The 15,678-nt window shown below is 52.1% G+C and overlaps 1 protein-coding gene across 1 annotated transcript in view; it reads right to left on the bottom strand.

Moving 5' to 3' along the window:
* Positions 1-1,418: 1,418 nt before the first annotated feature.
* TATDN1 (TatD DNase domain containing 1) overlaps positions 1,419-15,678 on the bottom strand; it is a 48,186-nt gene continuing 33,926 nt past the window's right edge. Inside the window, exon 12 of the mRNA XM_078621014.1 lies at positions 1,419-15,068. Coding sequence (XP_078477140.1) covers positions 15,065-15,068 — 4 coding nt within the window. The 3' untranslated portion in view covers positions 1,419-15,064. The remainder of the gene's footprint in view (positions 15,069-15,678) is intronic.

The following is a 15,678-nucleotide window of genomic DNA, read 5'->3' as shown; positions in this document are numbered from 1 at the left end:
CTTGACTTAAAGCTTTCGTGACTGCAGGAATTCATATTCTTTTGGCTCTTTCGGTAAAGTCACGTAGATAGGTTCAAAGAAAATAAAAAAAATAACAATAGTATCTCCATATATATGTCTACACACCCTATATATGTAGTGGATTCAACTGAGTCGCAGACATACTCTTTGGAGGCAACACATTTATTAACACCAACACAAAGGGGTAACTGCCCCCTGACCAGATAACAACCTATGGTGGTGGACCACCAGGCTAACTACACTTATCACACTGGGAGTAGCTACAACGGACAGGACCCTGGCTTGGGTCCAGGTCCACGTGTTGGTGACTCTTCTCGGACGTAGAAAGTAGAACGTAGATCTTCAGGATAACACAGTAATGCTGAACCCGGTCTCTCTGGGGACCCGGTGTATTTCCTCACTGGTCGTGGCTGGCCCCGCCCTTGACCACGACCATCTTTTGGAATCCTCTAGCAGGAACTGGCCCAACACGTGACCACCCCTAGCCCCCCCACTTGGGGCCCCTGAGTAGATCTTACCCATCACGTGCCTTCCAGGGTCAACCAGAGTACCATGGCCTACATCAGGGGTCCTCAAACTTTTTAAACAGGGGGCCAGTTCACTGTCCCTCAGACCGTTGAAGGGCCGGACTACAGTAAAAAAAAAACTATGAACAAATTCCTATGCACACTGCATATATCTTATTTTGAAGTGAAGAAACAAAACGGGAACAAATACAATATTTAAAATGAAGAACAAGTAAAGTTAAATCAACAAACTTGCCAGTATTTCAATGGGAACTATGGGCCTGCTTTTGGCTAATGAGATGGTCAATGTCCGGTTCCATATTTGTCACTGCTAGTCGTAACAAGTGATGCAAGTGTTGTTGTATATGTTGGGTATCAATATTTTGATGTGTTGTATGCGTGCGTGGGTGAAATTATTATGTTGTATATGTGGGTTATGAATATTCAGTAAAAATAATAATAATCAAATGAAATTTGGCCAAATGTGTAATTATCCGGAAATATGTTAATTTATGTAATTATGCACATTTAATTATGCCAATTCGAGAGGTAATCGTAGTAATTATGCGAGTGGGTGTAATTATGATAATGCAAGTCGTTATGATAACCAGACCCCGCCTCGGTGACGAGGGTGGGTTATCGATCGGAATAAGGCAATTAATCGTATGCAGTTATGCAGGTGTGGTGTAAGTATGCAAGATTAACTTAGATTAACTCGGCATCGTTGTCTAGGTTCGTCTCATTCTCGCTTATCTTTAGGTCCCCGGTTCACCCCGTTATCGCTATAACATTTACTGAGTATGTATGTGTGTTTATTAAGGTCACCAAGTTCAGATCTCAACGCAGAAGCAGATCTTATGCATAGACTTCAGGAAAGAATCACACAACCACTTCTGTATTAATCAATTTATTACTAATTCAACCTCAACTATGATATAGTATGCGAACTCTCAATCCCGGAACGTCAACACGGCATCAATACAGTATCATCAACGATTGTCTGATTTCACTTTGACACGGCACATAGATCCCGCATAACGCGATGGTTGTTAGTGAGAGAGAGAGTCGTTAAAACATGCAAATACTATGCTAAGAAAAACCTTAACGTTAATGAATGATTACTCAATATTATTCACGCAGTACCGTACTCCTCATTGATCATACGCAACCCTTATCACGTTGTTAGCACCTTGGGTCACGGGACAGTTGAATATTCTGTAGAGGATGCGAGTACGTGCGGCGATTATGACTGAAAGATACTTGAAAGATTATACGGCGATAAAAAAACACAATCAAAACAGTTATTATTCTTAAAGGCACCAATCTCAACAGATACATCGGCAGGTTATCTGACAACAGAATGGCTCGGAGTAAGGGCCTGCGACGGTGCTCCTTTTCCGAAGATCGTTATCTTATGTCAAATTTACTAATTGGGGACCAGATCACCTGATAAGGATCTGGTGGGCCACCACTCCCCACGTGAGCGTGGCTCGGCGGAAGGAGGTGCCAAGAATCAATTCGTATTGATGGATCTGTTGGGAATTTATGCGATTAAGAGTACAGCCCACTAAATATTAAAGATAAAATTACGAATACTCTTATAAACGACGGATGGCCATCACTCGGTCTCGAGTGTTTTCTTCACAGCCACGGATGGCTTATGGGTTCGAGTGTGTTTGAGTGGTAAGAGTGGTCTTGAATAGTCAATGTTCGGAGTCGGTTCTTTATGTCAAACAGACGCCTGGTGGTCGTGTGGTGAGGGGGCGGTGCGCGTCATACGTATTAGTCGCTCCTCTGTCACCGTGTTGAATTGGTTTGATGCCTGTTGATACGCTGTCGTAGTTCGGAACCCGGTCGGTAGGTGGCGCCCACAGCTCGCTCGCAGCGCGCAGTGCTGGGTCGTCGCCTCGTCGCCAAACCGCGACCTTCAGCTGCAGCAGAGACCTCCGACTCGGCAGAGGTTGGCCCACGCAGGCCGAGTTGAGCTGTCAAGCGGTTCTTGCCCGCCTGCAGAGGAGATGGGGAGCCGCTTGAGTCGAGCCCCGAGAGCCGGCTGAACTCGGCTGAGTCCCAGAAGCTGAAGAGTCGAGCCGACCCGTTGGTCGCAGCTCGCTCCTGAGTCGACCCGCTCGGTCGAGCTGAAGATGAGTCGAGCCGACCCGCTGGTCGCAGCTCGCTCCTGAGTCGACCCGCTGGTCGAACTCCTGAGCCGACCCACTGGTCGAACTCGGCTGATGAGTTGACACTCCTGGTCGAACTGGTTTCCAATGCTCAGGGTCCTTTCTTTTATGCCGAAAAATCCCTTTGGGTCCTGCCCACAAGGCGGGGTTTCTTTCGATTTTTGCTGTGTCAGGATCTGTCCGTAGGTAGGTGTGTCCATGTGTGTGTCCGTACGTCCGTGTCCTTGTGTGCATCACCCACGGTATATTCCGTTGTCATACTCCCTCCATAAAATCCATGAGCAAACAATCAGATGTTACAAATTGCCTCGAAGTCGTCTCTCTGTCTGGGTGCAATATTATCTCTTGTCTGGCCTTCTTCATGAACCAAAACACAGACGTTACAAATCGTCTCACAGGCGTCTCTGTCCGTGTTGCACGACCTGGAGGGAGGGGCACACTCCCTCCGACCCTCACAGACGCACACAGACATGGTTAAAAAGTTTTAAATTAACATTTGTCCCTTACCATTTCCCAGTTATGATTCTGTATGTAACCTAAGGTGTGTCGTTTCCCATCGTGGTGCTTGACCCAAGAGGAGGTGCCTCCCCGAGCACATACACACTCCCATCCCGCGCTGCGGGGATACAAAGACGGCCGGGATCTCCCTTTCTCTCCGACCCTGGGTTTAACATCGCTCTTTTATTATGTATTTTATTTCGACCTGGTGGTGATTTATCCCGCTATCCTGGCTTTTCATAAGTTTTACTTTTGTCTTTTCATGCATAGGCTTATTATTATTAATTTATTTCCGATATCTTAGGTTAAGGGGTAAGTTTCTTGATCCTAGGAATTCGTATTCCTTGGTGTCTGCATGGTTATATAAGCGGAATATAGTTTACGGTGAATAGCGTTAACATTGATGTTATGTACGATATTATGTATTGTGATGTCTTTAACTTAACTTGTTGGTCGGCTTTACTGACATGAAGTTGCATTTCATAGCCTCGCAGTCTTTGCCTCACTCTGTCTCTGCTCGCCGTTGTTGTTGCTGTCCAGCTGACGCCGTTAACTCAAGGCCTCATTAATTTCCGTCACTCCTTGTAGGTGAGGGCGGTTGAACCTTGGAGTCAGTTCTGGTTTTTGTCTGCTTGCTTCTTCTGATGTCCCCTGACCCCGGGAGTTATTATTTCTACTTTTATGGCCTGTCGAAGCCCGACTCGCTGTTGCTGGGCTGGTGGGTCGCTGGGTTGGTGTGTTCCCGGCTTTTTGCTTACGTTTGCAGTTCGCCGTGCTCTTAATTTCCTTCCCTCTTCAACCTTATATCGACTATTCGCTCCTGTCTGGGTGCGATTCAATTTTGACTTAGGAAGGTTCTGATTGTCATATGCTTTGGGTCGAGTTGTATATTAAAGTATGGAAATAACATTTAATATTGACTTAATGATGGTGATGGTTCAGAAGGCGTAACTTGTGGCCTGGTTTAATTGGAGTGGGTGTGAATATCAATAACTTTAGCCTACCCTGTTGTTAAATTCTGACTTTAACGTTACTTTAATAGCAATACAGAATAATTGAGCTTTTCGTCTTAACTAGGCGAACGCGAACTTCTGGTGACCTCCGCAGCCTTGTTATTCAGCTGAGTCTGCATCCTTGATATACAACGCTCTTATTCGTCTCACTGTGGCCATCCAACCTTCTGCTCTGGGAGTGTTATTCTTAATTTCAGGTCAAAGGCCCCCTCACGTTCAGCCGTGCAGGGTTGTTTAAATCATCCTCCCCTGTGTACACAACCTTGAGCTGACCCACTTCGTTTGACCACTCACCCTGGATTTATCTTTCCTTGAGGCAAGGTTGCAAATTCTGTCATCCCAGCCCTCCTCCAGTTCATCACTTAACAACACCTGGTGTTTTGCAGTTTGCTGCGCTTTGGGGTGTTTTCATTCATTATATATCAAGTAAAAAGATAATATATAAAAATATCAAGTTTGGAAGAAGGGTTAGGATACAACATTGTGCATCCGTTAGTCTAGATCTGGTTGGAGATTTCAAATGTTTCATTCTGGAAAAGTCTGTTCACAGACATAAGTGCTGCCAAAGATGGTTGCCATTTTGAGTGCATGGTTCCTGAGATGAGGATATGTCTCAGAGGGGAGAGATGCATAGATGTTATGAAGGCTGCTTGACTTGAATGCGTCTTTCAGAGAGTCACAATTCTGCAGTGCAGCCAGTTCCATTTGGTAAATTGTATCCACATTTTCAATGTCAATAGAAAATGGGTTATGGAAAAGCTGTATGTCCTGTTCATAAAGATGAAGCTCTTTAAATCTAAATTGGAACTCCTTTTGCAATTTTTCCAGTGAATCCACATGTAGAGGTGTAATTGTGTATGGGAGCGGATGGCAAACAAACACAAGGGGCGTGGTTAGGGCCGTACACATAGGAGGTGGCCACACCGACGTCCGCACCTGCATCCCCCACGGGCCCCTCCCGGGGGGGCCGCGGACTATAAGAGGGGGTGAGCCGGAGGGCTCGAGGTCGAGGTATCAGCTTTAACCAGCGAAGACGGAAGACCAGCTAGCATAGGCCCCGGAGCTCCCCTGGCTCGCTGTCCTTATCAGGGCCGACCAGGGCAAGCCGGTGGCGTGGCCCCGAGAGCCCAGACTGACGAGCAGGTCTGGGAACTCAGGGGGTCGGATCCCAGCTTGACCAGGGCTGGGACAGGTAGCCTCCCCTAGCTCCCTAGTGGAGGACTTGGGCTTAGGTTAGCGGGGCTTAGATGTTGTGTCTCCCTGTTAGCCGAGTAAGGGGACGTTACCCCTTAGGTCCTGTGTATACTCGCTAACTGTATACAAGTTGTGTTAATAAATAAGTGTGCCTCCGATCCCGTCGTCAAGCCTCCTGAGTAATTACTACATCTGGTGTCAGAAGTAAAACGTCCAAAGATGGACACACGAGGGACGACACGTACCAGGGAGTCGGAGAGGGAGGACACCGCGGCCGAATCACCACCAGAGATGGCCGAGGTCGGATCGGAGCAGCCGGGGCCGAGTACACCTGCGTCGGCCGAGGGACTTTGGCTGGCTCACTCCCGCCTGGCGGAGCTGCTCTACGCCGCGGCCGCCGTGTTGGAGGAGATCACGCGGCTGGGAGCTGGAGGGGCTGCGCGGGAAGACGGCAGCAGCCGACGCACGCCGGCATTTCCCGCCACCCCGACGCGGCTCGCGGTTAAATTTCCCGCCATCACTACAGTGCGAGCAGAGGGCGGGGCCGGCCTGCGTCAGGTGACTGCTGAGGGCCAAGCACGAGCCGTGACATCATCAACGCCGGCCAGCGCGTCAACAACGGAGCGACCGGCGATGCCATGCTCACAGCCCGCCCACACTGTAACGTCGGCTGGGAACGAGGGAGCGAGATCCGCAGCCACGGACGTCGCCTTACAACAGCGACTGCCGCCTCTCAAGGAGTTCGTGGGAGCGGATGGAGATTGGGGCGGCTTCAAAAGGCGGTTCATCGCTCATCAAGAGATGGCGAACTGGACGGACGCCGAGGCACTATGCGCGCTGCCGGCGATGCTGGACGACGACGCCCTGGCTACCCTCACCTCGGCGCCTAAGGAAAAGCGCGCCACGCTGCACCTGGCGCTGCAGCTGCTGTCAGCCGTCTATGGGCCGCCTTCGGACTGCAGGCAGCTGTTCCACGATCGGCATCGGGGCGCCAACGAATCGCCCCTGGCCTTCCGAACGGCTCTCCTGGCCCTGGCAAAGGCAGCTTTCCCGCGGATGGACGAGGAGGGAGTGGACGCCATGGTGGCTGAAAAGCTGCTGCTACTCGCCGATGAGCTGGACTTCGCCGTCTTGGCTCAAGACGACGGAGAGATGTCGTCCCTGCTGGTCGCGCGCCACATCCACGGGGGCTTGCGGTCCCTGCGTCGCAAGGCTGCCAAGGGGGTGGCCGGCCATGCCAAGGCGGCCACCGCCCTCCCATCAGAGGAGGTCTGCGGGGTGGAGCGGCGGGGGGAATGGAGATCGGCGGCACCGCAGGCTCGGAATGGACCGAGCCGCCAGGAACAGCCCAGGCCATGTGGGGCGCTCACACGCTGCTACAACTGTGGCCTGCAAGGCCACGTTGCGTCAGGATGCCGGGCTCCCCGTCAGCGCGGAGCGACACCTCGTCAGGACGCCACGCCGTCTCCACCCAAGCTCCAGCAGAGAAATACGGCGAGTCGTGGCACCTCACACGTTTGGCCCATGCACACATCCGACACACACTCACGCGCTCAACTGAACAGGGTTCGAAAATCGCCGCCCATCGCGCGCGATTGTTCTGAAATGCGGCGAGCGCTCCAACCGGGTCAGTGGTCGGAGCTCGCCCATCGTGTCGTTGCTGCGTCGGCGGGATCATCGGTTGTGGTCGGTCATATTGATGGGGTAGAGGTGCGGATTTTAATTGACACAGGAGCATCGGCGACCATTATATCTGATTTGATTTATAACATCCTTCCCGTTCAAAGTCGTCCCTTGCTCCCTGTTGACGTGCCATGCTATGCTGCTAACGGGGGCTCGCTGGGCATTATTGGGCAAATCCGCGCCAAAATTTGCATTGGAGACATTAAATTATCCGGGCCTGTTTTGGTTTCCTCCTCACTCGCGGTTCCGTGCCTGTTGGGGACGGATTTCTTGGCCAAAATGCCCATCCGTATCTTGATTGACCAGGGGTGCATCGAGCTCCCATCGGGCCGACGTGTTACATTTTTGTCTTCCCCCACCACGGAGCGTCGGGCGTTTGCCACCGTGCAGGCGTTCGTGACAAAAACTGTGCGCGTACCCCCGGGGGCTCAGATGCTCGTCCCTCTTAGGTTGCGTCGGCCGTTTGCTGAAGGGGTTGCGGATCGGGGGGTCTTGTTGGGACCATCTCGAGCCGGGGTCAATGGACCCGATTTGCTAGCGGCTCAGACCATGGTGAAAGGGGATGGGGACCCCTTCATTGCAGTCCTTAATGTAGGATCGCGAACGGCCGTGGTTCCTCAAGGGACCGTGCTTGCACACGCAACGCCGGCGCCCTATGAGGAACCACTCGTGGGTCAGGTAACCACCGATCCTCCGTCGCGACCGCATTCGGACTGTGATGACGGATGGCTGGATGCACTTTGCGCGGGATCTGTGGATCTGTCCGACACGCAGCATGCGCAGCTGCGAGTTCTCCTGAAAGAATTTGCTGACGTTTTTAGTAAACACAAATTTGATATTGGTTGTACTAAATTGCTGCGACACCATATTGACACGGGTGACAGCGCGCCAATCCGCCAAAATTTCTTTCGGCTCAGTCCCGCCGAAAAGGATCATGTCAAATCGGCTGTTGATGACATGCTAGCCGCCGATATCATTTCCCCTTCCAACAGCCCGTGGGGCGCACCGATCGTTTTGGTGAAAAAACACGACGGCTCACTGCGGTTTTGTGTCGACTTTCGGCGATTGAACAAAATTTCTGTGGCAGATGCGTACCCGCTTCCTCGAATGGATGAGTCGCTCGATGCCTTGGCGGGGGCGCGATTCTTTTCCACCCTCGATTTACTATCTGGATTCTGGCAGCTTCCTCTGGATGACGAATCAAAACCTAAAACTGCTTTTCGGACACCGCAAGGTCTCTTCCAATTTAACCGCTTGCCGATGGGCTTACATTCTGCGCCGGCAACTTTTCAGCGGTTAATGGAACTGGTCTTGGCAGGCTTGCAATGGGATTCGTGTTTAATTTACTTGGACGATGTCATCGTCTTTAGCAAATCCTTCGAGGAACACCTCCAGAGGCTGCGTGCTGTTTTTCTCAAAATGCGGGCTGCCAATTTAAAATTTAAACCGCAGAAGTGCCATTTGCTCCGCGAATCGGTGCGGTATTTGGGTCACATTGTTGGGCGCTCGGGGATATCCACTGATCCCGCCAAAACGGAATGCGTCAGCTCCTGGCCGACTCCCACCTCGGTGGGAGAGGTCAGGAGTTTCATTGGGTTCGCGTCGTACTATCGACAGTTTGTGGCTGACTTCGCTACGATCGCGAAACCATTGCATGCCTTGACGTCCAAGGGAGTCAGGTTTCATTGGGGGTTGGAGGAGGAGGCTGCTTTTCACGCCCTCCGGAATGCCCTGGTGGGGGCTCCGCCGTTGAATTACCCCGACTTCTCACAACCCTTCTTGCTCGATACAGATGCAAGTAACACGGGCATCGGGGGCGTGCTGTACCAACTCATTGGGGGCGTAGAGCATGTGGTGGCTTACGGTAGTCGGGTACTGTCTCCAGCGGAACAACGGTACTGCGTTACCCGTCGGGAATTATTGGCAATTGTTTATTTCATTCAGCAGTACCGCCCATATCTGTACGGTCGGCGTTTCACCGTCCGTACAGATCATGCGGCCCTACAGTACGCTCTGCGGGTTCAACAACCATCGGGCCAGTTGTCTCGATGGTTGGAGATTCTCCAGGACTACGACTTTGTCACCACATATCGTAAGGGCGTCCGCCACACGAACGCTGACGCCCTGTCACGGTTGCCACCCACTTCGGAGTGCGCTTGCCTCCTGGGTTCGGGGCGTTGTAGGCCCCCGAACGTCACCACCGATTCGGTCCTCGTGGCCGCCGCCGATGCGCCTTCGGCTTCGGGTCCTATCGAGCAAGAAGGGAGGGATTCGTTGCTGGGGTTGTCGGTCGCGGAATGGGGACGCCTCCAAATGGAGGACACCTCCCTCCTCGCTCTGCGCCGTCGCGCAGGGGGGGTTGGGCAGGGGGTGGCGAACATTGACTCGTGGGGGTTGTTCCAGGGTCTTTTAATGCACTGGGACGGAAAAACCCGCCGCCAGCAGCTCGTGGTGCCTGCAGCATTGAGGGGTAAGGTGGTATGGGCTGTTCATGAGCGGCTTCTGCACTTGGGGGTTCACAAGACCTTTGCCACGCTCCAGCTCGATTTCTTCTGGCCGGGCATGGCAAAGGACGTGGGGGATCTCCTGGGGTCGTGCACGCAATGCGCGCAGCGAAAGCCACCAGCTAGAGGGTCCAACCCTCCGCTGCAGTCCATAAAGGTTTCCCGGGTTAACGAGCTCGTTGCGCTAGACATACTCGGGCCATTTCCCGCTACACCCAGGGGGAATAGGTATTTATTGACAGGGGTCGAATACTTCACGAGATGGCCTATGGCCTGGCCCCTGGCCAACCAGTCGGCAGCAGCCATCGCGGAGGCCTTTGTCCAGGGCTATGTCCTCGACAAAGGTGCTCCGGAACGGCTGCTTACTGACCAGGGTAAGAATTTTTCGGGAAAACTCCTCCGCGAGGTGTGCGACCTCTTGGGTACGGAGAAAATTCGGACCTCCCCGTATCACCCTCAAACTGACGGGATGGTGGAACGGCTGCATCGGACCATCACGTCTATGCTGTCCCAACAGGTGTCCGAATCCCAGACAGATTGGGACCTTCGCATAGCCGGTGTGTTGCAGGCCTACAGGATGGCTCCCCATGCGGCCACCGGATTTTCCCCTTTCTTTTTAATGTATGGCCGCGAGGCTAACCCCCCTGTGACGACCCAGCTGAAGCTCTCGGCGCCTCAGGCGAAGTCTACCTTGTCCGAACACGTTAAATTTAACATCAGCAAATTGTCTGAGGCGCGGGAAGCGGCCGTGCAAAATTCTGAACTCCGCCAGAAGGCGAACGAGAGGCTTCGGCTGGGGCGGGTACATGTGTTCAAATGGAAACCAGGGGACAGGGCATGGTTGCACTGTCCCCAGGTGCCACTGGCAACCTCGTCAAAGTTGGTACGGCCGTGGCGGGGGCCAGTGGAGGTCGTACAGGTCTTACGGCCGCAATGTGCTCGCGTCAAATGGGGGAGGCGTCGGTGGTACGTGCACCCATCAAGGTTGAAACCGTTCATTGCGCCGGCCCGTGGTTCACACACACACACGCATGGCCAAACGTGTGAGGGGTCCGCCGACTCCCCGACGTCGCTGCTCTCGCCTAACATGACATCAACTGTTCCATCTCCAGGTGCAACAGGAGTGACGGGTCCACGCCCGCCAACCCCTCCCGGAGGGGTCGGGGGTCACTCGGCAGCGACGCCAGACTCTCTTGCACCCGGACCGTCACCAACCACCACTGAGCGTGCCGGGTCGAGCCCTTGTGACGGGCCCGCCGCGAGAACGCGCGCCAAAACGCGCAGACTATTGTGAGGTCGGCCGTTGGGGGGCCCTTGCGGACAGTGGGGGAGGGGCATCCGGAGCGCGTGTATATATGTTGGGTTTGCGGAATGGGGTATTTATTCGGGAGGGTGCGCCGGGTTATTTTTTTCTCTTTCTTCTTCTACCTGTTTCCTGTTGTTGTTGTTGTTGTTATGACTGTTATTGTTCTTGTTAAATTTACGCGAGGCACACACGGTTTTGGGGAGGCATGCACCTTTATTCTGATTTTGTTGCAGCCGGGGACGGCTGCGAGCTGTACAGGGGGGGGTGATGTAGAGGTGTAATTGTGTATGGGAGCGGATGGCAAACAAACACAAGGGGCGTGGTTAGGGCCGTACACATAGGAGGTGGCCACACCGACGTCCGCACCTGCATCCCCCACGGGCCCCTCCCGGGGGGGCCGCGGACTATAAGAGGGGGTGAGCCGGAGGGCTCGAGGTCGAGGTATCAGCTTTAACCAGCGAAGACGGAAGACCAGCTAGCATAGGCCCCGGAGCTCCCCTGGCTCGCTGTCCTTATCAGGGCCGACCAGGGCATGCCGGTGGCGTGGCCCCGAGAGCCCAGACTGACGAGCAGGTCTGGGAACTCAGGGGGTCGGATCCCAGCTTGACCAGGGCTGGGACAGGTAGCCTCCCCTAGCTCCCTAGTGGAGGACTTGGGCTTAGGTTAGCGGGGCTTAGATGTTGTGTCTCCCTGTTAGCCGAGTAAGGGGACGTTACCCCTTAGGTCCTGTGTATACTCGCTAACTGTATACAAGTTGTGTTAATAAATAAGTGTGCCTCCAATCCCGTCGTCAAGCCTCCTGAGTAATTACTACACACACACAGATTTTGAGTTGTGGGGAGATGGCAGAAGTTTTCCTCCTTCACTTGTTTGATGAGGAGGCCTAATTTTACTTCAAATGCTTTGACATGTGATTGCATATCACATATAAGCTTCCCCTTTCCTTGAAGTTGCACATTGAAACTGTTGAGTAGCTCTGTTACATCTGTCAGAAAGGCAAGGTGTCATTTCCATTCTGCATCATTGAGCTCTGGTACTTCTTTGTTTTTTGAAAGCAGAAAAGCTGTAATCTGTGGAAGTAAGTCATAGAAACGTTTCAAAACTCTCCCGTGACTCAGCCAACGGACTTCTGTGTGGTACAGAACATCTTCATAGTCAACATTTAGCTCAGACAGAAATTCCTGAAATTGTCTGTGGTTTAGTGCAAGAGCTCTAATGAAGTTAACAGAGTCCCACTTCAGTGATTTACTAAACAGCACTTGTTGGTGGATGAGACAGTGTATGGCTATTGGATGAGAATGATTATGTTTGTCCATCTCTTGGTTAATGCGAGAAATTACTCCTTTCTTAGACCCCACCATGCTAGGAGCACCATCAGTTGTCACACTGGCTAGTTTAGCCCAGTTCAGCTCCAAACCATTCACAGTTTGGCGAACCTTTTCATAGATATCCTCTCCTGTAGTTGTTCCTTTGATGCGTTGCAGTGCAGCAAGCTCTTCTGTGACTTCGAAATAGTCATTCGTCTCACGAAAAAAAATTAGAAGTTGTGCAGAATCACGAATATCATTGCTTTCGTCGAGTGCTAAGGAAAAATAGGAACGTTTTTTTGTGGAGTTTTGCAAATGCTGATGCAAATTGTCTCCCATTTCTTCAATCCTCCGTGTAATTGTAGGTCCTGAAAGACTCACTGTACTAAATAAATCGGCCTTCTCTGGACACATCTCTTTGGCAACAAAAAGAAGGCATTCTTTAACAAATTCTCCCTCCACGAATGGTCTTCTAGTGCACGCTATTAGCTTGGCAACTTGAAAACTTGCTCGCAGTGATGAAATATTTAGCTGCTTCTGCTTCACAAAAGTATTTTGCTGAATTGTTAATGTATTTTTCAGTTTTAATATTTTATCTTTTCTCACTTCTCTGACCAAACAATCATATTTATCTTTATGTTGAGTTTCATAGTGTCGACGTAAATTGTATTCTTTGAACACAGACACTATATTCTGTCATATCAGACACACAGCTCTTTTCTTGTACTGCATGAAAAAGTAATCATAAGTCCACTGTTCTTTGAATATCCTACACTCCGAGTAAATTTTTCTCTTTCTTGACATCATTGTTTCTTAGGGAGTCAAAATTGCTATTAGTAAAATACCAATATATATACAGCGCTACAAAAACAATATACCAGCAATAACTTTGCCCACACAGAGACATACAGACTGCACTGCCCATCAATGCAGTCTGATTGGGGGAACTCCGCTTTTACCCCAGGCTCACACTGGTGCGGGTGCCATTAAAAAGTTAATTACACCTGCAGTTTTGTTCACAGATCGCAGTGCGATCTGCGAACTCGCATAGGAATCTGATCGCATGGGGGAGAAGACCCATGCGATCCGATTCCACTGCAGGAAAAAAGAAGGCACATGTGCCTTTTTTCTTCCGAATCTAATGCAAGTTCAGCCATACAAGCACATGGCTGAACTCACACTGCTCAGCGATCGCAACAGTATGAACCGGGGCTTACACAACATACAACATATAACCTCATATAATTGAATAGCAATCAGAATATAAATGCACTTACTGTCATTTAAATTGGGTTTCCTACTCCTCGGCTGTCTGTCACTGACCAGCACGGGAAAACAGCAGGCAGCCCCTCCAGAGATCAGAGATCACTCTGTTATTACCCCTCTATCATTTACTCAGCACACGGGAATATCACTGGGAGTGGAGCCGAAGGGCAAGTGAGGGAGCTGAGGGAGGGAAAGCCAGTCAAGCGCAGCCAGGGAGGGCTGGCAGCCTTAGGCCTGGAGGGGCAAGTCCAGTCAATTGGCCCATTGAACCATTCATCAGCGCAGTCCAATGAGTGCCCACCGCCGCAGCTCAATCATTGCCCACCGCCGCAGCTCAATCAGTGCTCACCAGCGCAGCCAAATCAGTGCTCGCCACCGCAGCCCAATCAGTGCCCACCACCGCAGCCCAATGAGTGCTCACCAGCGCAGCCCAATTAGTGCTCACCACCGCAGCCCAATGAGTGCTCACCAGCGCAGCCCAATTAGTGCTCACCAGCGCAGCCCAATTAGTGCTCACAAGCGCAGCCCAATTAGTGACCATGGGCCGGATAAATGCCCTCGGTGGGCTGCATGTGGCCCGCGGGCCGTAGTTTGAGGACCCCTGGCCTACATTAACCCCATTCATGGCCGGCACCCTCACACCCCCCTCCTATAGGGGACAGCTGGTACTACACCCACATGTACGGGATGTCCGCAATGTAAATACATCGCACGCCATGCCTCTCTAGGGCTGACACCACACACTGACATCCACGATGTCACTACACATATGTAGTGGGTACCAACGGTAGGAAACTTTAATTGAGGGAACACGTTTATTATAACATTAACAACTATATAACACAAAAGGGTAATGGCCCCTTCCACCCAATATGCTAGGGAGGCTCCTCTAGGCTAGATTGCCTCTCTCTGGCTACGTTCTAAACCTACACTAGTGAAGCTTAACATTGTCCCTTAACATTGGGGCTCAGCCCCTCTTCTGCCCCCTATTGACACGTGGCCGGTACTACTGGCGATGAGTGTATTGGAGATGGCGCATCGCACCCAATAATACCCTTACATCACCCCCCCCCCCCCTAGTAGCACCTAGCCGTCCCGGCTGCTAACTATCCCCATAAAATTTCTATAATAACAAAGTGAAAACGCGTGTGCTTCAACAGTAACAACATGAACAATAAACAACCCAACATAAATACCCCAGCCCACCTGTACAAATATCCACTATGTACATATATACAAAGGATCATGAGCGGCCACACAAATCCCCACCACAACACACGCACCAACTACGGCGAAGACGAGGCATCCGACCCACGGCAATGAAGCAGGGGACATTCACCGACAGAGCCGAACTGGTGGATACAAAGATAAGGGGTCGGTGCGGTGCGTGTGTGGGGAGGGGGGTGGGAAGTAACGAGAATCATAAAGTTCTTGCCCGTGTCCGCGTTGCCGGCCCGTCGTAAGGGACAGGGGGGTTTTGGTGGCGGTTTGGACGCGACCGGCCCATTTCCAGATTGGGCAGGCCGGTTGAGCACTCGCCGTCAGAAGTGGCCGGCGTGGACGGGCACGGAGCCATCACTCCTGCGTCATCTGGGGGTGCAACAACACGACTGCGCTGAGGGTTAGGCATCATGGACGCATTCCCTGGCTTGTCGGACACGTCACACGCTCAGCCCCCACGGTGTGTAGGTGATGTGGGAGGGCGCGGCGCGACGAAGGGTTTGAGGTGCGACGGGTGGACGAACCAGCATTGTCTGCCCCATCTGACCTTGACACACTGGGGGCGGACAATCTGGACAATGTCAACTGGGCCCCTCCAGGGCCTGAGCAGCGTAGGCGATGTCGCTAAGGGCACCTGGGGACAATGGAGCCAGGCCTTGTCCCCTGTGACCCATCCATGTGTAGAGGTATTATTGTGCACTTCCCATGCTGTCAGCTGGTAGTATCTCACGCGTGTCTATAGGGGGCGGAAGAGTGACTTAGCCCAGGGTCGAAGGACTATAGCCCAAGGGGCCAACGGTAACTCCTATGGGATAGCGGATCCAGGGACGCAGACCCCAGACCCCATGAGGGGGCTGGGGGATGACGTCACCCTTCCAGGACCTGGTGGAAGATTCTGGAAGGAAGGTGTGGCCGGGGCGAAGCGAGCCAGGGATCTGTATAAAAGTCGGACCTCTGAACGGTCCTGGCAGTCATCGTC

The sequence above is a fragment of the Lampetra planeri genome, chromosome 77 (genome assembly GCF_965212315.1).
Source record: "Lampetra planeri chromosome 77, kcLamPlan1.2.h2, whole genome shotgun sequence".
NCBI classification, from domain to species: Eukaryota; Metazoa; Chordata; class Hyperoartia; order Petromyzontiformes; family Petromyzontidae; genus Lampetra; species Lampetra planeri.
This window is presented reverse-complemented; position numbering and strand designations above follow the sequence as displayed.